General features: G+C 42.9%; 1 protein-coding gene across 1 annotated transcript in view; it reads left to right on the forward strand.

The window, feature by feature from the left end:
* Positions 1-26,157, forward strand: part of LOC115505544 (pappalysin-2) — a 145,149-nt gene that overhangs the window by 62,430 nt on the left and 56,562 nt on the right. The window contains exons 12-13 of the mRNA XM_032591707.1: positions 2,410-2,587; positions 3,796-4,009. Coding sequence (XP_032447598.1) covers positions 2,410-2,587; positions 3,796-4,009 — 392 coding nt within the window. The remainder of the gene's footprint in view (positions 1-2,409; positions 2,588-3,795; positions 4,010-26,157) is intronic.

A 26,157-nucleotide genomic window follows, 5' to 3' on the forward strand; every position in this document is an offset into this window, starting at 1 on the left:
GCCTTTTGTGCCAATTGACTACTTAGTAGATTGTAGATTCACGGAAAATCTTCACTTGCTTAGAGATAGTCTGAATTTAAATACACAAGAGTTGGCTTCAGATGGTTTAGGTTCTTCATAGAGAAAAAGTTTTAATATACCTTGAGGCACCAACTCCTCGGTCCGTGATGCTTTGGTCAGAAAGGCAGAGCTCTTATTACCTATTGTTCACCCAGCTTAACTCACACTAAAAAAGATAGAGGGAATGCAAAGGAATTGAAAAAAAAAAGTAGGGATTAAATACATTTGTGTGATAGGTAAAGAGGGGGAGAGAAGAAAAGACAGTGTTTGCAATGTGTAAAAGTTAGGAGCAAAGTCAAGACAAAATGGGCAATATTTAATGAAGGCGAAGCCAGGAGAAAAACCAGGCAATATAGGCAGAGTTTGAGACAGATGCTGTGATTGTTGTGGTTTGAGACAGGCTTCCAGGCTACGATCAGTGTGTGAGGGGCAGGGTCTGGGTTGGGAGGAGGAAGGTGGGAGCTCACCTTTGCCCACCATACGGTGGAGTCAGCCAACACAGCTCCTGTCACCCGAAGCTGGCCCCACTGAGGGAATTCTACGATCCCGGCTCGTGAACACAAGACAGTGGGGAATATTTGCTTTTTGTTGACACAAGAACTGAAACTAAACAGAAAAATGTGTCTGGCTTTGACTTGGGTCCTTCTGGCAGGCGACAGGGAAGCCCTGGGAAGAGGGAGGAGCAGCTGGCCAGGAGCGAGTGTCAGGGGTGACAGGTGCTTTCACCAGTCATTTTACCTTTGGCTTCACTGCCACTGTGGTCTCCTGGCGGCACGGCTGCTGAGCCGCAGAATCTCCCCGCTCTCTCTCTGACCTGCGGTAACCCATTGGCTGGAGGGACGGCTGTGCTCTTTCCCAAACAAGCCGTGAACTTCCAGGCCTCTTGGTTTCTGCTCATTCTGTTCCCTTCCCTCTGGACTCTTTCTTCTCCTCTACCCTCTGCTGCTGGGAAGTCCTGCTCATCCTTCATAGGCCAGTTCCCGGGCCCCCACCTCTGGGAACCTCCCTGCAGACACTTACCTCCTGCTCACAGAGGGGCGCTTCCTCCTCTAGCCCCGCCCCCATGTGCCATCTCCCCACCACAAAACAAGCACCTAGATATGAGAGGGCTGTCTCCTTTTTTATTTTTATATTTTCTCTCTTCTTGGTCCCCATTTGCTCCTTCTTTCGTTTTATCGTTCGCATCCTTTGTAGCGTGTTCTTCAAATCATTAGAGAAGGGAGTAGGCTGTAACGTATAACAATGTTATCTCTTGCATTTTCATTCCTTGTTGCCTTTCGTCCCTTCCTCTCTCTCTCTCTCTCTTTCTTTCTTTCTTTCTTTCTTTCTTTCTTTCTTTCCATACTTCCTCTTTGGTTTTCTGACCCATTGTTTCAGCCTGTGATTTGCCATGCTGCTAGACGATGAGGTCCTTGAGGGTGTCTTGTGTATCCCAACCTACACAGAACCTGGCCCTTTCCAGAGGCTCAAGAAATGTCTCTTCGTTTATTTAGTGATGATGAACCCTAGGGCCACCCAACAAACATGACGGGCTCAGGGAACTGGAATCTCTCCAGTTTAACCACAGGTTTGGAAGGTGCCTTGTGGGCATTAATTCTTGGCCGTTCTTGGATACTCTGCCCAGCAGAGATACGTACGTTCGTAGCATTATCGGTTGGCTCACCCTCCAGGGTGTCAGCAGGAGCCGGATGACATGCTCTGAAGGGGGCAGTGTGAGAGACTTCAATACAGAGACTACCTATGAAGGCCGGATGCAGGGAAATCATAAGGATACGGTGCAGAATCCCAGGGTGACAGGGTGACATCACCTATAGGTCTGAAGAGTCGACTGCAGGGAGCAGTTAACAGAACCCACAGGAAGAGAGTGCAGGAGAGGATGGAGAGGGCCACCAGAGGACAAAGCCGGCGGGCAGTAATGCCCTAGAGAGGGAGCAGGAAGAATGAGCACCCTGACCTCCCTTTCCTTCCTGGCTCTGCAGTCTCCCACCTGAGTGTGCTAGGTGTTGGGGCCAAGCACAGTCAGAGGAATGAAACCCACAGGGGCACAGAACACGGCGGAGGAGGGCACAGAGTGGATCCAGGAGCCCATGGGGGGAAGCCACGAGTTGGGTGGGAGGAGTGTCTCCACTTCATGATTCTCTTACACTAACAGGGGCGGTCAGCAGCCGCCCACCTGGCTATCGTGAGACTGTATCAAAGCCAATAGGGCACGAAGGGGGAGCGAGGCAAAATAATTTGATCTGTTGTGAATGTTTGCACCAGTAATCACCGGGACTCTTCCAAAGCTTGGAAACTGCTTTGATAAGCCTTTTCATGTGACCTTGATGGAGGAAAATTCTCCGTTTCCAGAAGGAAATTCTGCTCACCTGTTCCTCTGGGCACTGGGACCGGGCTGTGAGCTGCATGCCCCTTGATTGTGGCGTTCCCGACCCATCTTTGGTGAACTACGCAAACTTCTCCTGCTCAGAGGGAACAGACTTTCTGAAGCGCTGTTCAGTCTCCTGTGTCCCACCAGCCAAGCTCCAAGGTATTGTCAGCCAAGCAGGAGCCGAACGCAAGTTCTCTTCAGCCTCTCACTCTTTGGGGGTTCTGTGGGGGGGTCTTTCTTCCACCCTAGGACTCTTCCCATTTTCTCTGCTGTGCCACCCTCTCCTGATAACACCACCAAAGTCCCAAAGGGCAACGCTTTTCTTTGTCCTGACGACGTGGAAAGATGCCCTGTCTCAGGTCTCATTAATGAAAGACACTTAGACTTCCCTGTTTTTATTTGGTTGTATGTCCTCTGGAAACAAGCTGAGTAACAGTTGCCTGATCACATTAATAATTAAGAAACGCTTTACGATGCACATTTTTTACTTAACATTTACAACCTTCCTCTGCGTTAGGTGCTTTTAGTTCTATTGTATAGGTAAGAACAGAGTTGCAGGAATCGCCCCTGGCTGTGCTGAAAGTGAGAGCTGAAGATGGGAGAGAGCCTGCTCTGACCCCGCATTTACTCTTCACCTCTTCTCAGCCTTTGGTGTGCCTAACAAGGACCCAGGAGGCTTGTTACAAATGCAACTTCCTGGGCCTAATGCTGCCAGAGCCTGATTTAGTAGGTCTGAGGTGGATTGGTGATGTTACTGTGGGAAGTTCATGGATTGCATTTGGAGGGACCATGAATGGCCCTGGGGCATAGAGTGTGGTGTTTATTTACAGAACTCTGCATCCAAACTACCCGAGTTCAAACCCTGTGTCTGCCGCTCTGGCAAGTTACCTAAACTCAATTTCCCCACCTGCAAAGTAAGAGATAATGATGGTATCTATTTCAGCGGGTTGCTTCAGGTGTGAACTTTATGCAAGTGTCGTAAAATGCTTAGAACAGTGCCTGGCATATAAGCCCTCTCAAGGTGTCTTCTCTGATTATTAATATGTTTTCCATGATACTGCCACTAATATATTTTTGTTATTTGTAGTTGGGAAGGGAGGTAATGATTTGGCCGATAGCTATTCTTCCACTCTGGTCAGAAAATACCTACCTGACCTCCGTTCTGTGTAGGAGATCACAGGAGATGCTCAGTGGGGGAAAGAGAGATAGTGTGAACACTGGACTGAGATGTTAGAGACGATTCTCAACAAAGAATTACGTGACTTCCCGAGAACACCGACAGCTTGACAGGTTTTTGTTCTTTTCTGCTGCACGTTGGTTTCCGGACTCTGCCCTGAGCATCCTGTGCTTTTCTTTCCTGGGGTCAGGACTGAACCCATGGCTGACTTGTCTTGAAGACGGGCTCTGGTCCCTCCCGGAAGCCTACTGCAAGTTGGAGTGTGACGCCCCCCCTATAATCCCGAATGCCAGCCTGCTCTTGCCTCACTGCCTCCAGGGCAACCATGACGTGGGCTCCGTCTGTAGATACGAATGCAAACCAGGCTACTACGCCGAGCCGAGTGCCGAGGGTAAAGTCAGGAGGTAAGCTGGGTTGTTTCTGGGTCTTTGCAGTTCTCTCTGCCCTCGAACTTTTACTTGTAAATCCCAGACCATTGTTTTGGAAATAATATTAAGATCTTCCAGTTGTCCATTGCTTGTTGCGTTTGTTTTTCTGTATAATCTCTCTTTACCTGCACAGGTGTATTCTCCAGTCATGGCAGACAGGTTGACCAGGTGTGCTTTCTGTAAAGATATTCTTTCCCATAGGAGTTCCCATCAGCCTCACTTAGGGGCTTTTTATTTATTTGTTTGTTTGTTTATATTTTTTAATTTTTAAATTTTGAAAAATGTTTATTTATTTTTGAGAGAGAGAGAGAGAGCCAAGTGGGGGAGGGGCAGAGAGAGAGAGAGAGAGAGAGAGAAAGAGAGAGAGAGAGAGAGAGAGACAGAATCTGAAGCAGACCCCAGGCTCTGAACTGTCAGCACAGAGCCAGACGTGGGGCTCGAACTCACGAACCATGAGATCATGACCTGAGCTGAAGTCGGATGCTTAATAGAGTGAACCACCCAGGCACCCCCCTTAGGTGCTTTTTAAAAGAATCTCTGCCCTGGGGGCGCCGGGGTGGCTCAGTCGGTTAAGCGTCTGACTTCGGCTCAGGTCATGATCTCACAGTTCATGAGTTCAAGCACTGCGTTGGGCCCTGTGCTCACAGCGAGGAGCCTGCCTCAGATTCTCTGTCTCCCTCTCTCTCTGCCCCTCCCCTGCTCTGTCTCTCCCAAAAATGTTTTAAATAAACATTAAAAATAAATACATAAAAATATCTCTGCCCTAATTACTGTTTTCCTTGAAAGTAAGTGTTGGGAGCTTCCCAAGTGTTACGCGTGTCGCCCAAATCCAACTGTGGGCAGAACATCCTCATCAGGACGGTTGGGAATTTATGATTGTGGCTCTAGGAGAAACTGCCTGGGCTGGTCCCCAGTCCAGACATTTATTACCTGTGTGATGCTGGGAAGGTTTCTTTCTCCGCCTCGGTCTTTCTCATCTGTAAAACAAAGACAGTAATAATAATACCTATCTGATAGGGCTTGTGTGGGGGCTAAATTAATTAATTAAGTAATTAAGCATAAGGTTTGGTAAATTTATTTTAAAAACATAAAACTCAATACATATTAGCCATTACTATCATTGTAGTCTGTCTGCCTTCTCCCTCCCAGGTTCTGTGTGCGCGCACGCTCCTAGAACATTCCCAGACCTAGGGAAACCGGGAGCCTTTCTTCTGATCAGAAAGAACAAAAGCCTCGCGGCACCCTTTAAGAGGAAAGGCTCTGAAGAGAGTCCTGCTGGGCTTCAAATCCCAGTCAGCCCCCCTTTTTTTCAGCTGAGTAACCTCAGGCAAGTTATGTAACTCTTGGGTCTCCTTGGTAAGTTGAAGATAATGGCCACTTCAGTGTTGAGGTGAAGATGGCAGGAAATAATGCACCCCCTCCCCTGCCTGCCTTGTGCCAATGGCTCAATAAAGGGTTTCAGAAAAAGAAGGCTTTTCTGAACAAACAAAACAAACAAAAAGCTTTCAGAAAAAGGAAACTCCTTTCACTAACTAGTAGCTATACTTTCCCTATCATAAATTATGTGGTATAGGAGAAAATCTAGTTTGTTTCTTACCGAGGACTTAATTAAAAGTCTCCCCATGGTAGGTATTTTTTTAAAGATGGATTTTTAAAAATATTTTTAAGAATGTTTTGCTTATTTTTGAGAGAGAGAAAGAGATGGGGGGTGGGGGAAGGGGCAGATAGAGAGGGGGACAGAGGATCCAAAGTGGGCTCCACACTGACAGCAGTGAGCCCGATGTGGGGCTCAAACTCATGAACTGTGAGTTCAAGACCTGAGCCGAAGCCTGCCGCTTAACTGACTGAGCCACCCAAGCGCCCAGGGATTTGTGTTTTGAACTAACAAGATCCCAGCTATGGCATTACCAGTGAGGCCAAGGGATACAGGGTTTGCTTATAAGCTAGACTTCTTTAAGGGGACAGAAGAATATCAGGAAACTTACTCTCTGGCTCTCATTTGACCTTCACTAGTCAGTACTCAGCCATCTTTCTGTGGGGTGGATTGAGTCTGACTTTGTCCAGAGCCTTCCACTCCAGAGAAAGCCCGGGCTTCTACAAGCTTCTATGTGTGTGTGTGTGTGTGTGTGTGTGGGCGGGGGTGGGGAGAGGGGCTGAGGGGGCAGAGGGGCGGGGGGCAGGCAGGGAGCAAGTCAGGCGAGAGCCAGGCTGATGAGAATATGAATAATACTGATGAAAAATTCATTAAGAGGCAGCACTGGGTTCAGTGGACTCTGGCAGGTATAGTCAACAGTTTTTGACAACTGAAAACACATTTGCATGTGATTTTCATAGGATCTAGATCAATTTGCATAGGCACACACTGACAGGCAGTGAGGACCTGGGCCACCTTCAAGTGGTATTACAACTCACCTGCAGGCTGCTGTTTTCTGGCTTCTTCCTTCTCTCTTCTTGCCTCCGTTTTCACAGACCTGCACCTGACTCAGGTATCTGCAGAACAGTGCAGAGAAGAATTGAGGGGGAGAGAAAATTCTCCAGACCAGGAGGAATTAAGGGTGGAGGGATTATTTCTAGCTCCCTCAGCCCATGGCTGAGCTTTGTGTTGAGACCGAGCCTTCCCCCTAGAACTTTGGGCTTTCTGCCTTACCCTGCACCTCTGACTCGGCCGGCTTTCCCAGTCCGGGCAGGGGCACACAAGGGCCATTTGTTGGCATAGCTCTTCTGGTTGAGAAACTGGAAGCTTGCAACATCGGCATCGGTTTTGGCATAAACATTTACATTCGCAAACACCGTGCTGAGGAAAGATTAAATTATTTACCCCACTGTGTAAACTGATTTAAATATTAGTTTACACCTGTTTACATAGCAGGCGGTGGATTGGTAATCAGAAGTTTGCAAGCCGGGCGTAAATCACTGTCACTTACCGCTTCTGTTTACCCAACAAACTATGTCAGCCTTGTTCCTCGCTTGGTGGAAAGAGCCCAGAGTTGTACAAATGGGGCTCTAAACTTCTTTCTAGGACATGCGAGCAGGAGAAGAAATTGAAAAAAGTAAGCAGGGAGATCAATCCAGACAGAGTGGGCACAGGCTCATTATATGCGGTTCTGTGCCTAGTGGAAAAAACCCACTTGATGGCCAGATTCGCACCTGATTGTTTTCATGACTCTGAACAATGTACTCAATATCCATGTGTCTCAATTTTTGCATCCATAATGTGAGGGGTAGTAATTTCTACCCAACAGCGCTGTTTTGAGGCTGAAAGTAGGTAACGCGCTGAAAGCATTTTATCAACTGCCATGTTCAGTGTAAGTACCAGGCATTGCTTTTTGTTCATTTCTTTTTAAAACAAGGAAACAACTACCAAAATATCAGCCAAGTACATTCCCTTGCTCTTAAGTCTGTTGAACGTTGTTTCAACACGAAAGGGAGACAAGCACTGGATCTGACTTTTCTCTTCAGATCGACCCATTTCAGTTGTGTCCCATTCAACTTGGAGGTGGCAGGGAGGGCACGGCACCGGCTGGCAGGTTCATCACGTGCGTGCTCTGTGCCGGTCTCCTGGCTGGGGCTGAGGAAACACGCGTGAGGAAGATCTGGGATCTGATCTCTGGGAACACGCAGCCTCCATGCCTTCCCCCTTTCATGTGCTTTATTTCTCCTTGAAGTACAGTAGAGAGGGAGACGCAGCCACAGGTGGGCACTTTCACCGGACCCCTGGACTCCTAGCCCCTTCTTCCCAGGATTTGAGAGTGGCACCACCCGCACTGGATCTTGTCCCTGAGGACAGGCAAATGCAATAGCTTAGGCCTGAGTCAAAGACTCTGACCCTGAAGTCATGGCTGGAGTCAGCATCACCCAAGCCCGATGGCGTCCCCAGAGGGAGATTGAGAAGGAGGGTAAATGGATGTTGGGGGAGCAAAAAATTCAATAAAACAAAAATAAACATCTATATGATGGTAGAGCCATATCCTGAAATAGCCTGCTATCATCAAAGATGTTTGGGAGAATATTAAAGACGTGGGAAAACATTCACAATACAATAATAAGTGGGTAAAAGCAGGAAAGTAATTGTTATAATCAATGATATGATCTCTATTTTCCATATTAAAATTATATTTTATCACTTCCTTAATAGCTGGAAATGATTATGATACTAGTAATTATAACCTCTAAGTAGTAGGTTCATAGGGAACATCTTTTCTTTTTCTTTTTTTATTTATATATATTTGCTAAGTTTTCTAGATTTTCTAATGAGGTAAATGGATAAACGGTTTAAAAACTGAAATAACGAAGTGAGCTATTAAGAGTAGATTATAGCAATTTGTGGAGGCAGAGAGTGATAAAAGTAAAACTAGGCAGATCTTTCTACATAGGCAAACCCAGGAGAGACCAGCACCCCAAGAAGCAGGAGGAAAGGTCCATGCTTTCCACCACGTGCCCAAATCTTTCTACGTTTTTTGAGGACAAACACTGTCTTTATTCTTGAAGGCCACTTCATACCTTTTCTCATCCAGTCCTGACACCTCTTCCCTAACTTCCCGTGTATCACCTCATTCCCCAAAGTGAAGAGTCTGCTCACAGGTGTGCAAGCTCATCTACACCCCAAACAAGCTCTCCCCCTCCCTGCCGTCTAAAATGCAGTTCATCACCTTGGTTCTGGACCCCATCTCTCTCCTCAGAGATTTCCCTCAACACATTTCCCCTTTTCTTTCCTGCGTCTGAGGCTTCCCTCTTCCTCTTGCCCGGTTACTTCTCTTTCGTCGTGCTCAGGTTTCACCCATGTTACAGCACAAATGAGCAAAGCCTTTTCTTGATCCCATGCTCCCATCCTGGCTACCGTTCTTTCTTTCTCTGTCCCTTTTACACTGAAACTTGTGGTAAGAGTTGTTTGTCTTCACTCTCTCATTCTTGCCCTCTTTTCTGTCCTCCACACCTACATTCACGTTTTTACTTTCATCTCTTCGCTAGATCTGGGCCTGCCACGGATCTTTCTACTGCCAAATGCAGTGACTCTTCTTGGACCTCAGGTTACTTGAGAATATTTGGCTTGTGTTGGGGTCACCGTGAGAGAGGATGGACCCTCCTACCTGTAATTTGGTGCGGATGGTGAAACTAGTGATACCACACACAGACCAAGAGAACATGAAAAGGTTTATGACTCACAAAATGAGGTCTTCTGGGACGAGAAGGAGAGGATCCCAGGTTGACCTTCAAATGGCTGGAGACACAAAGGCAAAGAGAGAGCCTGGAGTTTTGTGGTGCTTAGGGAGTGGGGCTTATGCCAGGGCTTATGTTCATGTGAACAGAACCTGTGTGGCTTGAACTTTCTGCTGAGGCCAAAAGAGGACGCACGCACCTTTCTGACAGGCTTGCTCCATGAGGGAGGCAGTGGGGCTTGGAAGCTCTTGGCAAACATGAAAAATGGAGTCAGGCTCTTTATTACAGCATTGTTGGCTACACCCTGCTTGAAACTTCTTCCTTTATTCTGTTCTGTTTCACTCCCTGATTTTCCTTCTTCTCTGTCTCTTCTCAATTTTATTTTCTAGCTTCCCCCCTCTGCCCGTTCCTTCAGTGTCGGTGTTTCTCTGAGCTCACTTTTCTCTCTTGTTCTGCACACTTGTCTGGGATGGAGCTCATTGACCACATAGCCTTGACTATCATCCACACGCTAATGCTTCCTAAACCCATACCTGCCACTCTAGTCTCTTCCATTAATGGCCATAAGTACCATTAGAACCACTGCTCATGGATGCAGCCACTTGGATATCCCATCTGTACTTCAAACTCTTACTATATAAAACAGAGCCTCTTATAATCTCTCAAATCTTAATGTTCTTCTGTGTTCCATGCGATTCATCAGGCCAAGAACTTACACATAATTTGAGACTCTTCGGTGTCCTTCACCCCCAATCAAACCAGTCATCAACTTCCATCTAGTGTCATCTTACTGACTCTCAAATATGCCCATTTCTCCCCATCCCTGCTGCCACTTCCCTGTAACAGGCCACTATCTTTTTCCACTTCTCAACTGGTCTTTCTGGCTCTAGTCTTTCTCCCTTCAATACATTTATCACTCGACAGCAAAAGTGATCTTCAAAAAACTCAACTCCATTTGTAGTTTTTCCCCATGTGAAATTGAATGGACAGCCTTTCTGCCATTTCACTAGGGGAAAAAAAAATCTTAAACTTAAAATAGTTTCAAGGTCTTGTATAATCTAGCTGGGCTTTGCTTACTTCTCTAGGCTCATTGCTTACTCTCTTCCCTGGGAGACCACTTCCCTCCAACAGTTACACACAACACCTTCTGTAGTGTAGGTTCTCATGCCACTGGATTTATTTTACTTCCTCACATAAGCCTTGGCTAACATGCCTCTGGGTCAGAGCTCTCCCGACAAGGATCTTTGCCTTAGCTGACTCTTACTCTCCGATTTTCAGCATAGGTGTGGTTTTACCTAGGAAGACAATCAGATCTCCCATCTGTAAGAAGTGCCCTTCCCATGGGTCGCACTGCACGCAGAAATCTTCTGGCAACATCATTTATCTCGCTGAGTAGAAGTTGTCAGGTACTTGTCTGTATTCTCCAATAGACCATAAATATTTGTTTAGCTCTGTGTGCCCAATGGTTACTACATTTATTGGTAGGCACTCAATAAATACTTTATGAATGGATGGAAATGCACTTATTAGAAAAATCTTGATAGGAATTAGGGGTTAAATTTGAGGCTAAAAATGGCAAAGGAAAGGGGGGGCGGTTTCTTAGGAGGGAGTGGAGATCTCTATTTCAAAAACTTTAGAGTAGAAGAACTCTAAAAACATATGTGTATGTTTTTCTTCTAGCATTTGTCTCAGTAACATGGGAGGAACAGTCTTCCACAAAGACAGTTTACTTTTATTTATTCAACACACATGTAAACTTGATTAACACAACTCAGTACGAGTTGTTAGTCACACAAAAGGATTAGATCTCTCAACAAGCTCCCCAGAACAACAGTGCTCTTACCTGACCACATGTTCGACTCGTCTGGGGAGACTGAAAAAATGTTAATGTTCAGCTCCTACCCCACACCAATTACATCAGAATCCCTGCAAGTGGGACCCAGGCATTAGTGTTTTGCAAAGCTTCCCAAGTCACTTCAGTCTGCGGCCAAAATCAAGAAGCACGGCCCTAGTGGAATCTTTGTTTCTTTAAGAACAGTATCAGTCATGGGATTTGGACTTGCCTAAAAATATCCAGAGTAATGTTTTCTTTTTTCAAAAGTAGTGTCACAGCACTTTTGCACGCCAGATTTTTACATGTCTCTTTGAGGCTTATTTGTTTTTGGAGTTAGTCAAAAAAATACAAACAATTGTAGCTCCAAAGAAATTGTTAAATTTAAGTAGTTTCACGAGTTCTTTCTTACTGACATTTTACAATACACACACCTCTTCCTTTTTCTCCCAAGCAATTTACTTGCACATATACGTCATTATTCATCACGCCTTTATTGTTTCATTCACTTGACTTCCCAGAAAGCTAAAATAAATGTGTTTGACTTCTATTTTATCAAAAAGACCATATTATATTCCCCCTTATCTTGCACTCCCATGGTTACCTTGTTCTCATTTAGGTGTTATCTTTATGTGTGAAGGTTAGGTTAACCTCATTAGGGCCCATAATTAATTTCACTTCGAAATTATTCCAACCTTCTAACTTTACTTAGACAGCCTCTCCCTCTATAAGCCATTCATCAAGGTGCCAAGTGAAGTGGGCTGTAGTCGTCAGATCTTCCTCAGCCTGATTGTAAACAGCTATACTTTCTGACAGTCACCCGTGGTATCAGTTTTTCCAAAGAACATCAATCTAGCTGAGTTCTATAAGCACAGACGTAGGTCAAAACTGTGATACATTGGCCTCACACTATGACTCGTTAGTGTTTAACAGATATTTGGTTGGTATACCTCCTCAGTGGAGTTTGTCTCTTCTAACTTGGGGGGAGGGCTTGGGATGGCCTTGGACTAGTAGACATGTGGACTTTAGCCATCTCTACACATAGAAAGATCATTTGGTATGGAAGAGAGTTAAAAAGCCTAAGGCCTTGGCTCCGTTCTGTTGGGTTGATGATATAATAAGACGATCATATAATATATTATGATATAGTAATGCAGACCTTGATATATGGTAATAGTAATATGGGTCGATAGATTATTATCCTCCAGACAGATGAGGAAACTGAGACTCAGAGTATCATTAGTAGCCTTCCCATAATCACTCAGCCAATATATGGTGTTAAGTCATTATGACTCCAAAGCCCGTGCTCTTGGCTAACAAGACTTTCAGTATTGAGCAAATTACTACATATCTCTGGGCCTTTTTTCCCCACGTCTGTAAAATACGGGAAAATCTTGAGTGACTTCCAGCTCCAACAGCCTGTATTTCATTTTCCATCTCAGTAGAATCAATGAGAAGAGTTAAGCACTTTGGCATAACACCATTGAGAGAAGCGATACGTGACAATTTATGGCCACCAGCAAAAACACAGAGAGGCAGTGATATGTTAGTGTACAGGCATCATCTTAGTGGGCAATATTTACAGTAATACTTGGAGAACTTCTGGTCCGAGCCAAGGGTCAAGGTTTCATTCTCTTCTAATTGATAGGTTCTGATGGATTGTTCTCCATTCACACCTAGGAGGATTGGTTCTTCTTTGAAGACAAAATATGGGTACATTTTTAAGATCTCTAGAATTGACTTTAAAGATTAGTACTTCCCTAAACCTTCCCTAACGAGGAAAATTTAGTTAAAATGCTAAGCAGGCTTTCCTTCGTCCAAGATCTATCTCTTGGCTTAGTGGTTAAGTACACAGGTTCTGGGATTAGTGAGATCTAAGTGTGAATCCTAACTCTGCCATTTATTAGCTCTTAGACCTTGGGCAGGTCACTGGTCTATATTGAACATCACTGTTTTTACTTATAAAATGGATTTTAGGAAATAAGAATACATATAGATTCTTATAAGGATTAAATTGGGTAATGGCTGTAAAGAACTGAGCACAGTTCTTAGTCATTGAAGCTTTAGGTCAGCAAAAGCCGGTATTTTAGCATCATCATTATCATCATCATCAGGTTAATTCCCCTTGCAAAATAACCCTTGCTTTTGGTGTGTTTAACATGTAAACTCTTTGTTTAACAACGAATAACGAATGCACTCAGCTACATTTTTATCAGTGGCTGTTGTCTCCCACCTATGGTTGGTGCCCTATGCTCCCGAAAAACAACATGGAGACCAGGAAGACTGAAGCTGGTCTTCCAATTAGGAGGTACAGGTCTTCAGTTACCGGGGCCAGTGGGGGAGTGCATTTCCTCTGCCTATAAGACACATACACACACACACACACACACACACACACACACACACACACACATCAAAACAGAAAGTTCATTAAATTTAAAAAATATGTATGCAGTTTCCTCCCCCAATCAGAACTCTCTCTAAATGCTTCATCTCATCCTGCTGTCAACTCAGTGAGTTATCCAAATACTACAGTGGCTTCCAGTAGACCATGAAAAGGAAAAAGGGGGACATGGGGAGAAAGAAATGGAAATGAAATAGTAAGATAGAGCTAGACATACTTCAAAAATTGGGGCCAGCAAATAAGGTCAGGCTGGTCTGGGAGGAGAAAAGAAGGGCATGTCCTGGAGATGTTACCTAGATTTTGAGACCCTTTTGATCTTTTTGAACTGTGACTTGAATCTCTGAGGTTCAACTGATTTTATCGTACCATAGGAAGCAAAAGAAAGACTTGGCTAATGTAATGGAGATGTGTAGTGAAGGTAAATGTGTGAAATTCCTTAAATATCCTGGATTTGCAATTTAAAAAAATCAGGAAAATCATCTATGTAATTTTTTTTTTAACGTTTATTTATTTTTGAGACAGAGAGAGACAGAGCATGAACGGGGGAGGGTCAGAGAGAGGGAGACACAGAATCTGAAACAGGCTCCAGGATCTGAGCTGTCAGCACAGAGCCCGATGCGGGGCTCGAACTCACGGACCGCGAGATCATGACCTGAGCCAAAGTCGGCCGCCCAACCGACTGAGCCACCCAGGCGCCCCAAATCTATGTAATTTTTAAACTCTGTGTCATGACATTGTGCATAGGCACATATGAATACATGTTAAACCTATGTAGATCTAGGACCGGACACATGTGTTTTCTGTGATTTGCCAGTTAAGGGACAGGACACGCTATAATCTCTGGGTACACTCCTGCATCTGGGAGAGATGGAAATTTGTTTTCTTTCCATTAAGACATTGTCTGGCTTTATAATTAGTGTTTATAGTAAATACATGCAAAGTTTATCCTTGGAATCCTCAATTCTCTTGCCATTGTAGGATAATGTGAGCTTTAGGCTAATCTATTGCAGCCTCTTTTGGCATCAGAGTGACTAAGCCTCTCCTCCAAGCCTTGGCCACTCAAATGCACACCCGCATGTAGGCCAGCTCGCTGCTGCGGGCTGCACGGGGCTCCAGCCATTGGCGTGCAGGCCTTCACGTCAAATACAGCATTTGCTGAACTCATAAGTTTCCCTGTGACCTTCAGTCTCAAGCTAGGGAGCATCTGATTGCAAAACTGTCCTTCCTCTTTTGATTTGATATTACACTGACTGCTGATTTCTCTCTTAATCAGGAAGAATAATATTTAAAATCTTACATGAGTAAGCACTGGATTATTTTATATATGATATATATATATATAACATACACATATACATATATGTATATGTATATATAACATACTCATCATCATATAACTCATGTGAGTAAGCACTGGATTAGTTTATATATGTTATATATATATCACATATACATATATGTATATGTAACATATACATACACACATATACACACACATACACTATACACACGCACGTGCATACACACGCATACACATATATACACCAATAGGAGTTTCTTCGACCCATACTTTCTCTCCCTGATGCCTTTTCTTTGCTTCTTTTTACCCCTACCTCATCCTCTGTCTCAGTCTCCTATTAATCCCTTCTTTAGCCTAGTGGGTGAACAGGTTGATTGTGACCTTCTTTTGGTGTCTAGTGATGGGGTCAGGTTAAGCCAAACTGATTTACAAACTGTCTCCTGAAGGATTCTGGGAGGGACAAAAATCTGCACAACTGAGTAGGGTGGAAAGCCTGTGTAGAATGTTAACACAGAACACTCATCACATACACAGGGAGAGAGAAAAAGAGGGATGGACTGAGGAGTGTCGCTGAGTAGATCTTTTGGTCATCGGAGCTAGTAATTTCTGCTGTTCACTGAGCATTGCATGTGCCATTCATTGTACTACATACTTTATATACACTAACTTATATGAACTTCTTTTTTTAAACATTTATTCATTTTTGAGCGACAGAGAGAGAGCACAAGCAGAGGAGGGGCACAGAGAAAGAGGGAAACACAGGATCCGAAGCTGGCTCCAGGCTCCGAGCCATCAGCACAGAACCCGATGTGGGGCTTGAGCTCAGGAACCGTGAGATCATGACCTGGGCTGAAGTGGGATGCTAAACCAACTTATATAAACTTCTAATAATCTTGTAAAGAAGCTGGTATTAAACCCTGTTTTCAGATTGGAAAACTGAGACAAGAAAGCTAAATAATGTTTTAAAAGCCAGAGATTTATTTGGAGCCACACCTGGAGTTCAAGCATTAGTCTCCTGATTCCAAGTCACCTGCTCTTCACCACTTGGCCACACCGTATTCCTGATGGGAATCACCCAGTGCAGCCACTAAAAGCCTACTGAAGTCCCCTGGGACCTCTGACTCTTCCTCTTTAGTCAGGGAAGGTTTCAAGGAGAATGTTAACCAGCCTTTTCATTCTAGCCCACATCAGAAGGGTGAGCTGTCTGGCGCACTGTAAATGTGGGATTCCCCTGTGTGAATTCCAAAGTCCTTAGGCATATCACAACCTTCCAGAAGTTCTCAGAACTTAGTGGGCTCAGATTTATCATTGCTATGACTTCTGGACAAGGAGCTATGTAAAGAGCTTTGCTGTCCAAAAGAGCAACAATGATATGCAGTGATTGAAGAGTTAGTTCCAAGGTGAGTGTGGGGATGTGTGTTTCTACTGTGAGCACTTCCCTTTTTTCTAAGTTTATTTATTTATCTGAGAGAGAGAGAGAGAGAGAGAGAGAGAGAGAGAGAGAGAGAGAGAACGCACACGTGCAAGCTGGGGACAGGCAGAGAAAGGGAGAGAGAGGGGGAGAGAGAATCCCAAGCAGGCTCCGTGCTGTCAGTGCAGAGCCCGACGCGGGGCTTCATCTCACAACCGTGAGATCTCGACCTGAGCAGAGATCAAGAGTTGGACATTTAACTTGACTGAGCCACCCAGGTGCCCCTACTGTGAGCACTTTCTATCTGGCCTGTCTGTGACCTGGGCTGACCAGGAACAGAGATCTAGCAATACCTGAAGGAATTCATACACTGAACACTTTGTGAAGATAGACAAAAGAGTTCTTGCAGTGAGAGAACCTGCCCTCTGATACTGAATTCAGACAGTTTGGGGCCCTTTTTGGCCAGAGTTTTGTCCTACCTTCCCTCCCCCAGGTGCTTCTCTTGCCTTGCCTCTTCCTGAACACAAGATAGAGCAAGATAAAGCTGAACATACTTCAGAAATTAGGGTGGGCGCACGTGCATATGTGCACACTTTTCCCATTTATACTTTTGGCCAAGGCTTCAAACACACTCCACCTTTCACACCTCTGGGTTCTTTCACGCAGCGTTCTTCTGGCAGGTATGCCCTTGTCTCCTTCCCTGTCTAATGAACCCATCTCAGAGTGTTTCTTTCCTGATATCCTTCATGTCCCCAAGCAGTGCTGGTGGCTCCCTCTCCGGGCCCCCCATAGGTCAGTACTCTGGTTCTACAACTACTCTGGTATCTGTATCTACAACTGCAGGGCTTTCTGTAATGCACGGGCACATACTAGATGCTCAGTGAATACTTGTTGAGTGGATGTATGAATAGACAAATAAGTGAATGATGGAAGATGGTGAAGGCAAGAGATCCCTGTTTAATAGTTTTTGTCTTGGACCCAGTTCACTCCAGCATTTCAGTGTAATTACCAGGTCTGCAAATACACACTGAAGGGAATGAGTATTAGAATTCTGCAGAATAATGTTAATTGCCATTGTACATGTTTGGGTTTAAATCACATGCATTAGAGAGGAACTTCAGAATGTGTTAAAATCTGGGGGTAACCTGAGAAGATTCAGTAGGAAGGTAACCCTGTTAACTATATGGAGAATGACGTGAGGGGCCAAGGGACTCGTGCAAAAGAGATTAAGTGGGAGCTATTGGACTTAAAAGGAGAGAGACTGAGGGTTGGACAACCAAGGCCGGCACAGTAAGAGGTAGAGAAGGGCCTCGACCTTGAGTTAGGTGTTCAGACCGGGGGCAGGGCATTGTTGCATCTGCAGATTTGGAGACCTAAGATTTAGTAGCAGAAAGTCCAAAGATAGAAGTGAGGGGTTGGGGGGCACCTGGGTGGCTCAGTCGGTTAAGCATCCGACTCTTGATTTCAGCTCAGGTCTTGATCTCCTCCTTGTGTTGGCTCTGTGCCAAAGCGTGGAGTCGGCTTGGAATTCTCTCTCTTTCTGCCCTTCCCCTGGTCACACACACATTGTCTCTCTCTCTCTCAAAATAAACATTTTTTAAAAAAAGAAGTGAGGGGTGGGGCTTCCAAGCAGAACTGTACCTACTTTTAGGACTTAGCTCATTCAGAGAGGCTCTATTTTACATGGAAAAAGAGCTCTGTAAGGGGCATTTTTTTGAGTCAGGGAAGAACGAAAAACCAAAACCAATGTGTCTGGTGGGATGGTCCTGCTGATGCTATTTCTAGTCCGGTACAGTAGACTGGGGCTAAACATCAGCAGGCCTGCTGTAGAGAGGCCAGAATCACCCACGGGCCATGGACTGTCCGTGACTGCTCTTCATCTAGGATATTGGCTTGAGAAACCAGGTCTGCAGTTGGTTAAGAGCTGGTGTGGAGTTCGGAAGTGCTGATGGTTCTCTCTGGGGTGGGGCTAGAACACTGTCTTTTAACATAGTCTGGAGCAGAACTTCTCAAACCTGAATGAGCATAGGAATCACTTGGGGATCTGGTTGAAATGCAGACTCTGATTGAGTCGGCCTTGGGTGGAGCCTGGGATTCAGCATTGTTACCAGAGTCCCAGGTGATTCTAGTGCTACCGTGCTGGGAACCACGTTTTAAGTGGCAGGGGGCTAAACTCTATTCTGAGCAAAGAGGCTTCGAATTTCAGTTCGAAAAAAGCTGCCTGTGTGTCACACAAAACACTTAACCAGTTAATGCTTCAGTTTCCTTATTTATGTAATAAAAATAATGCAGTTACTCCTTGCTTTTTGGGGATGTTCTATGTGGTAGGACTTGGTGACACGCAGTGCACTTATACTAGGTAAAGGGAGGTACTTTATCTGCTCCTCCATTTCTAGGAATACTGGTGCTTCCCTGTTATGACTTAGGCATTGCCATCAGATGGATCCCTTTTCTTCCATCAACCACTTAGATAATCCCAGGCAAGGTATCTTAGTTTTCTAAAACCTTACTTACCTCGTCTATAAAATAAACATTTATATGTTCATTGAACCCATGTTTATTGGTGCCTGTTATGTACCAGACATTGTGCCGGCCACTGAAGATATGATAGTAAATAAGGTCTTACTCTTACCAAGCTTACATTCCAGTGGGGGTGACAGGAAACAAATTCATAAAACCAAAAAAAAAAAAAAAATTACAGAGCATGCCATCTTTGAAAGATAGGTGCTTTGATTAAAAACGGAAAATAATAAAGGTATAAAATAAGGTTGCTCTGGGGTGGCAAAAATTATTTTTAGATACGAAAAAGAGCCACTCAGAAAAGCAAAAGGAAAAACACAAGCAGGGAGAATTTCCTTTGGTAGGAAAGAACTTGGTTGTGCTTGGGATTCTAAGTCCAATGTGGACAAAGTACATTAAAGAAGGTGAATGGGGTAGGATGAGGTCAGAGAGAGTGGGGCCAGAACATGCAGGGCCTTGTAAGAATTGAGAAAGTTTGGATTTTTTTTTTCCATGCAAGAGGAGGCAACTGAAATGTTCTAAGCAAGAAAATGACATGATGTAATGTATTTATTTATTTTATAAAGTATCTCGCCGACCGGTGTCTGCCAACTGGATAGAAAGGAATCCAGAGGAGAGAAGTGGGGTGTCCAGTAAGGAAGTGAGGGGTAGAAACTTGGGCTAGCGCTCATAACAGTGGAGATGGAAGAGGTATGGGGACAGATTCCACTGATATTTGGGAGGAGAATCTGAGAGGGCTTGCTGATGGATTGAATAAGATCAGATGGGGGCTTGGAGAAAAGGTAATACTGAGAGACAGAGTAGAATCAAGGAGGTGTTTTAAGTTTCAAATTTGAGCAACAGGATAGATGATGATAGGGGGTGTCATTGAGGAAAAGAATGCGGGAAGATAAAGGAATGAAGAACTCACATAACAATCGTCCTTATCACACCGGGTGGGTTTGAGGATCGAATGATATAGATATATATTCTTCTGCACAATCCCAAACAGTTCAGTGCGCAATATTTTATTGGTTTTCTGTTATTGTTATTATTCATGAGGGACTACCCACTGGAGACACCAGATGCCCTTGATGGGTAAAGACATGATAATTCTCGGACTCAACAAGCATCCTTTCAAAAGTAAATATTACTTTTGAAAACCCTGCAGTGGTGATAGAAGGATGGGGTAGGGTAGACTCATGTGTGCCTCCAGCAACATCAGTCAAACTTTCAGCCAAGTTTTGATTACAAGATCTTTATTTCTGGCAGTGGAGTAAGAAGCAGAAAGAGCACAGCTGGATTTTCAGCACTAGGTGGATACCACAAGTTCTGGAAATTGGAAAATGCATCTTCTAACTTGGAAATTGTGGTGATTTGTCTGGAGTACTTAGAAGGAAAATAAATACAAACCTGCCCCCTACCCCCAACTCCTCATGATACCGTTTCCAGAGTAAGTTGTCTGGCTGTAGCTGTTTCTGTTTGGTCTTTGCTAAGCGTCCAGCCCTTTTCACCAGGGTTGTTAGGTAGGTGATTTTGCTCTTTGATTTCTACAGGCAAGGTTAATTTTTGCTATTGGAAATTAACATCGATTTTAGTAGTTTGCCAACCTGGCTACATAGGAAGACTGCTGGCCCATTAAAAAAAATACAGAGTGCTAGGCCAGTCCCAGGGTACTTGATTTAGTAAGGCTGTCAATCTAGGTCTTTAAAATGTCTCCATGATTGGCCTACAAATGTCATTTGGAAACCACTGGTCTGAGGATTTGCGTTATATTATGATTTGAAAACTCCAGATTCTGTTCTCTTTTGCCAGTGAATTGCTTGCAATGTGGCATTGGGCAAGTCTCTTCATGGTTCCTAATGTGATAGTTTAGCCTCTTTTACTCCACTGGAATGAAAAAAATATAGCAGATAGTCAGTAAGTAGAATGTTTCATCTGAAGGACATTTGGACTGGACTATCAAAGAAGTCTTGGAAACCCTGTCCTGGTGAGGGTCTGCCTGTGTGCATTGATCTAGTATCTAATGCCATCATTCTTTGAAACACAAACCTGTTCACTACGTGATTTCAAAGTACCTCTTGACTCTTGATTCATAACACTTTATGTGAACGAGTTGAACCACTGTGAATAACCAATTTTTTTTCATTAATGATTTTAAAAGGCTCAGAGGTCATTTCTCAACACTAAACTTAGCAGAGGGATCTGTGGCACCCCTGGAGATCAAAGTCTTGTCATTGCTATAGGCTGTAGTCCCCTTCAAGGGCCCTATGTGGAAACAGATTTCTTGGAACTGGAAGGAATCGGGACACTGAATCTTTGCCACAATCACAGTCCCTTCTGGCCAGAACCAGCCCATGGCACTCAAGTGCCAGGCTCCTTACTATGGGATCCAAGGTTAGTGCCACAAACAGGGATTGACAGCATTGACATGGAGCTAGTGAGACAGTGCTTGCTATTGGGCCTTGAGGAATTGACCAATCAAATGTGTTGTGAGAAGTCTGAGTGTAGAACCTGAAGTATGTCATCTGATAGAGTGCCAGGCAGAAGCTGTGAGAGGTGTGTGGAAAAATGACCATAATAGGCCATCCCCATACAAGGGAGAAGAAACAAGGAAGGCGAATCCATGAGGTTAAGGGGGCATAGGGACCCCTGTTTAAATGAAATGCTATTTCCTAGGAAATCAGGTATCTCTCCCAACCTCCTTTCACTCCTGCCTGTAGTACCTCTGATGGAGTCCAGGGATACCAGTGAGAACTACCTTCCAGCATTCTCCCTCTCTAAATTTTAGTGATATTACTGGTAGTTTGGAGTGCAGGGCCTGTCACATTGTTCAGGTACCACCGACAGTGCCCAAGGCACTCTTCCCCATGCAAGTTCGATCTATCTACCTTCATCCCTGAGGTTATTAAACTGGCAAGGAAGTATATGAAATTGGTATTCTTGAATGGCTCTCCACTCTGGGCAGGAAAAGGGAGGACTATTTCCATGTTGAAGAGTTCCAACCAATTCAGAGAAAAATACCACATGAAGTCAAAATATTATCATCTTGGCCAAGCAAGGGTTTTCCTTTATAGCCATGCTGACATGCAAGGTTTTACAGCCTTGCCTCTCCCCTGGTGTCGGTGGTATTGCCTGCTCTCTCCAGCTGGAGGATGTCAGTTCAGCAAAGGTAGAGGAAGGATCTCATCTGCGGGAGGTGGTAGAAAGAAGAGAGTCCCTGGGAGGATATAAACTCTGTAGTGTGAAAGAAGAGTAGACTCTCCAGTCTATAAGAGGGACAAAAAGGAGTTTAGTTATAATCAAAACAACTACAAACCTTTCATTGAAATTACATTTGGGAAAACATTTTTAAGTGGCATCGGTTTTTAAGGGAAAGAAGCCATATACGAACTAGTACATGGTATATGATTTCATTTATATAAAGTTGCAGAACAGGCAAAACTAATCTGTGCTGATGAAAAAGTCAGAATAGTGTGGGTTGCAGGGGTGTGGGAAGGTTTAACTGTAAGGAACACCAGGGGATTTCTGAGGAGCTGGAAATACTCTTTCTCTTGATCTGAGTGATTATTCAGGTATATTCACATGTAGAAATTCCTTGAGCTGTATACTAAGATTTGTGTAATATTCGATCTGTAATTTATTACTCCATACAGAAATTTAAAATGAATCTTCTTTTTTTGCCATACTCATACATGTGGTATCAGGATAAAGGGCATCTGGGATATTCACTAAGATAGAGATTCTGTTAATATTCAAAGTGGGCTATAGAGCATAAAAGAAGCATTTAAACCTGACATAGTGGAAGGACCAGCCACAGGCTTTGGCAGAAGCTCACCTAGGTCCAGGTCCTAATATACCTTTTACTGTAGATCTTTGAGCTCGCTTTAAATCTCTCTCAGGCCCAGTTTCCTTCTCTGAAATGTGGATAATAGTCTATTTACCTTAACTGCCATTTGGAAGATTCAATGAAATTATATATACATATATATGTGTATATATATATATATATATATATATATACACACACACACACACATATATACATATATACATGTATATACATGTATATACATATATACATATATGTATATGTGTGTGTCTTGCCAAATACCTGAAATATAACTCATAAATAGTATTTATTATTAGCAGATAGTAGATATATGTTCACATAAACCATGATGCTTCAGAATTCCAGTCATAAAATCAGATTTTTACTCTAATATTCCTGGGAATAAAAGTATGAATCTTAGTAACTATTTAACATCATAATAAACGGTGAAAAGCCAAAAGCTTTTCTCTAAGATTAGGAACAAGGCAAGGATTCCCACTCTTGCCACTTTTATCAACGTAGTTTTGGAACTCGTAGCCATAGCAATTAGGCAAGAAAAGAAGTAAAAGACATCCAAATGAGAAATAAACTAAAACTGTAACTGTCTGTAGATGATATGATACTATATAGAGAAAACCCTAAAGACTCCATACACATACACACACAAAACTTCAGAACTAATAAATGAACTCAGTGAAGTTGCATTTCTTAGTTCAGTGAAGAGCTAATAAATGAATTCAGTAAAATTGTTTCTAGGCACTAATAACAAATTACCACGGAAATTAAGAAAACAACCCCAATGCAATGCAACAACTACCAATGCACTGAAAAAAAATACCTAGGAATAAATATAGCCAAGGAGGTAAAAAGACGTGTGTACTAAGAACTCAGACATTGATGAAAGAAATTGAAGAAGACAAAAGTAAATGGAAAGATATTCCATACTTTTGGATTAGAAGAATTAATATTGTTAAAATACCCATAGTATTCAAAGCAATCTACAAATTCACTGCAATCTCTATTAAAATGCCAATAGTGTTTTTCACAGAACTAGAACAAGTAGTCCTAAAATTTGTATGGGGCCACAAAAGACCCTGAATAGTCAAAGCAATCTTGAGAAAGAACAAAGCCGGAGGTATCACGCTCCCTGATTTCAAACTATACTGCAAAACTGTGGTGATCAAAACAATATAGTGTTGTTATAAAAACAGACATATCAATCAATGGAACAGAATAGAGAGCCCAACGATAAACCCACACAAATATGGTCAATTAATTTACAACAAAGGAGCCAAGAATATTCTGTGGGAAAAGGGAAGTCTCTTTAATGAATGCTGTTGGGAAAAACTGGTCAGCCACATGCAAAACAATGAAACTAGACCACTGTCTCACACTCTACACAAAAATTGCCCCCAAATGGATCAAGGACTTAAATGTGAGACTTGAAACCATAAAACTCCTAGAAGAAAACATAGGAGATAAGCTCCTCAGCATTGGTCTCGGCATTGAATTTTTGGATTTGAGTCCAAAATCAAAGGCAACAACAACAAAAATAAACAAGTGGGACTACATCAAAGTAAAAAGCTTCTTCATAGCAAAGGAAACCAACAATCTAAAGAAAAGGCAACCTACTGAATGGGAGAAAATGTTTGCAAATCATATAATCAATAAGGGTTTAATACCCCAAATTTGTAAAGAACTCAAACAACTCAATAGCAAAAAACCCCACGACCAACCCCATTAAAAATCGACATGTTTCCAAAGAAGACATACAGTTGGCCAACAGGCACATGAAAAGATGTTCAAAATCATTAATCAGGGAAATACAAGTCAAAACCACAGGAAGATATCCTTTCAAATTTGTTAGAATGGCTATTATCAAAAAGACAATAGCAAGTGTTGAAGAGGATGTGGAGAAAAGGGAACCCTCGTACATTGTTGGTGTGAATGTAAATTAGTGTAGCCACTATGGAAAATAGTATGGAGGAACCTCAGAAAATCAAGAATAAAACTACAAAGTGATCCAGCTATTTCATGTCTGGGTACTTATCAAAAAAAAAAAAAAACCGCACAAATTTGAAACGATACATGCCTCCCTATGTTCATTGCAGCATTATTTACAATAGCCAAGATATGGAAACAACCAAGTGTCAATCAATGGATGAATAGATAAAGAAAATGTAGTGTATATACACAATGGGATACTACTCAGTCATTAAAAAGAAGGAAATCTTGGGTGACTCAGTCAGTTAAGTGTCCAACTCCTGATTTTTGGCTCAGGTCATGATCTCATTGTTCATGGGATCAAGCCCTGAGTTGGGCTCTGCACTGACAGAGTGGAGCCTGTTTGGGATTCTCTCTCTCCCTCTCTCTCTGCCTCTTCTCCATGCATGTTCCCCCTGCCCTCAAAAATAAGTAAATAAACTTTTTTTTTTTAAAAAAAGAAGGAAATCTTGCCATTTGTGACAACATGGATAGATCTTGAGGGTATTATGCTAAATGAAATAAGTTAGAGAAAGACAAATACCATATATTTCTCTTATTTGTGGAATCAAAAAACCCAAAACAAATGAACAAATGAAACAAAACTCATGGATACAGAGAACAGATGGATGGTTATCAGAGGGGAAGGGAGTTGGGAGTAAATGAAATGTATGAATGATGTCAATTGCATGGTAATAGATTGTAACTAGACTTACTGTGGTGATCATTTTGTAATGTATACAAATATACAAATATCAAATTATCATGTTGTATATCTGAAACTAACAAATTATATAACAATTCTACCTCGAAAACAAACAGGGGCACCTGGGTGACTCAGTTGGTTAAGCATCCAATTCCTGATACCCGCTCAGGTCATGATCTCACAGTTCGTTGGTTCAAGCTGCACATTGGGCTCTGTGCTGAAAGCATGGAGCCTGCTTGGGATTCTCTCTCTCCCTCACTCTCTGCCCTTCCCCCACTTGCTGTCTTTCTCTCCCTCTCTCAAAATAAATAAACATTAAAAAAACAGACTAAGGAATACTCCTTCACTTGTTTCTAGGAGGATATTGTTTAAATGTTTAAACTATTAAAATTCATTTAAATTATTTGAAATCAAATGCATTCTGTGCTGTAGGGATAATTACTTAACATTTCTGAGTCTGTTTCTTTATGAAATAGGAATACTAATACTATTTCACAACGAGTATTCTGATCATTCAGTGTTACCGTGTGTAATGTGCTCTGCAGTATGCCTAATACACTGTGAATTGGGTTAAATTACTCAACTTGGAAAATACTTAACTAATGCCTAATGTAGCTAGATACTATTTAGGAATTATTCTTAGGAATTAAAAACAAGGACAAGATACAATCCTTGCCCTCAGGAAGTTTCCAGTTCACTGGAAAAGAGAGACATATACACATTTATAAAACAATGTGATAAATATTTTAGTAGTGTAATATTAGAATGCCTGGGAAGCCCACAGGAGACATTGTATAATAGTACGACAGTAATTAAAAGTTGTTGGTGTATTTGAATTTAAAAAGAGGGTCACGACACTGTAAAATAATCATTTAGGGTTACCATATGGTTGAGTCAATGGCCAATGGATTATTTCTATCTTAGAATCACAAGCATGTAGCCAGAATCATTCTTTTTTTTTTTTTAATGTTTATTCATTTTTGAAAGACAGAGAGACACAG

The sequence above is a fragment of the Lynx canadensis genome, chromosome F1, assembly GCF_007474595.2.
Source record: "Lynx canadensis isolate LIC74 chromosome F1, mLynCan4.pri.v2, whole genome shotgun sequence".
Lineage (NCBI taxonomy): Eukaryota > Metazoa > Chordata > Mammalia > Carnivora > Felidae > Lynx > Lynx canadensis.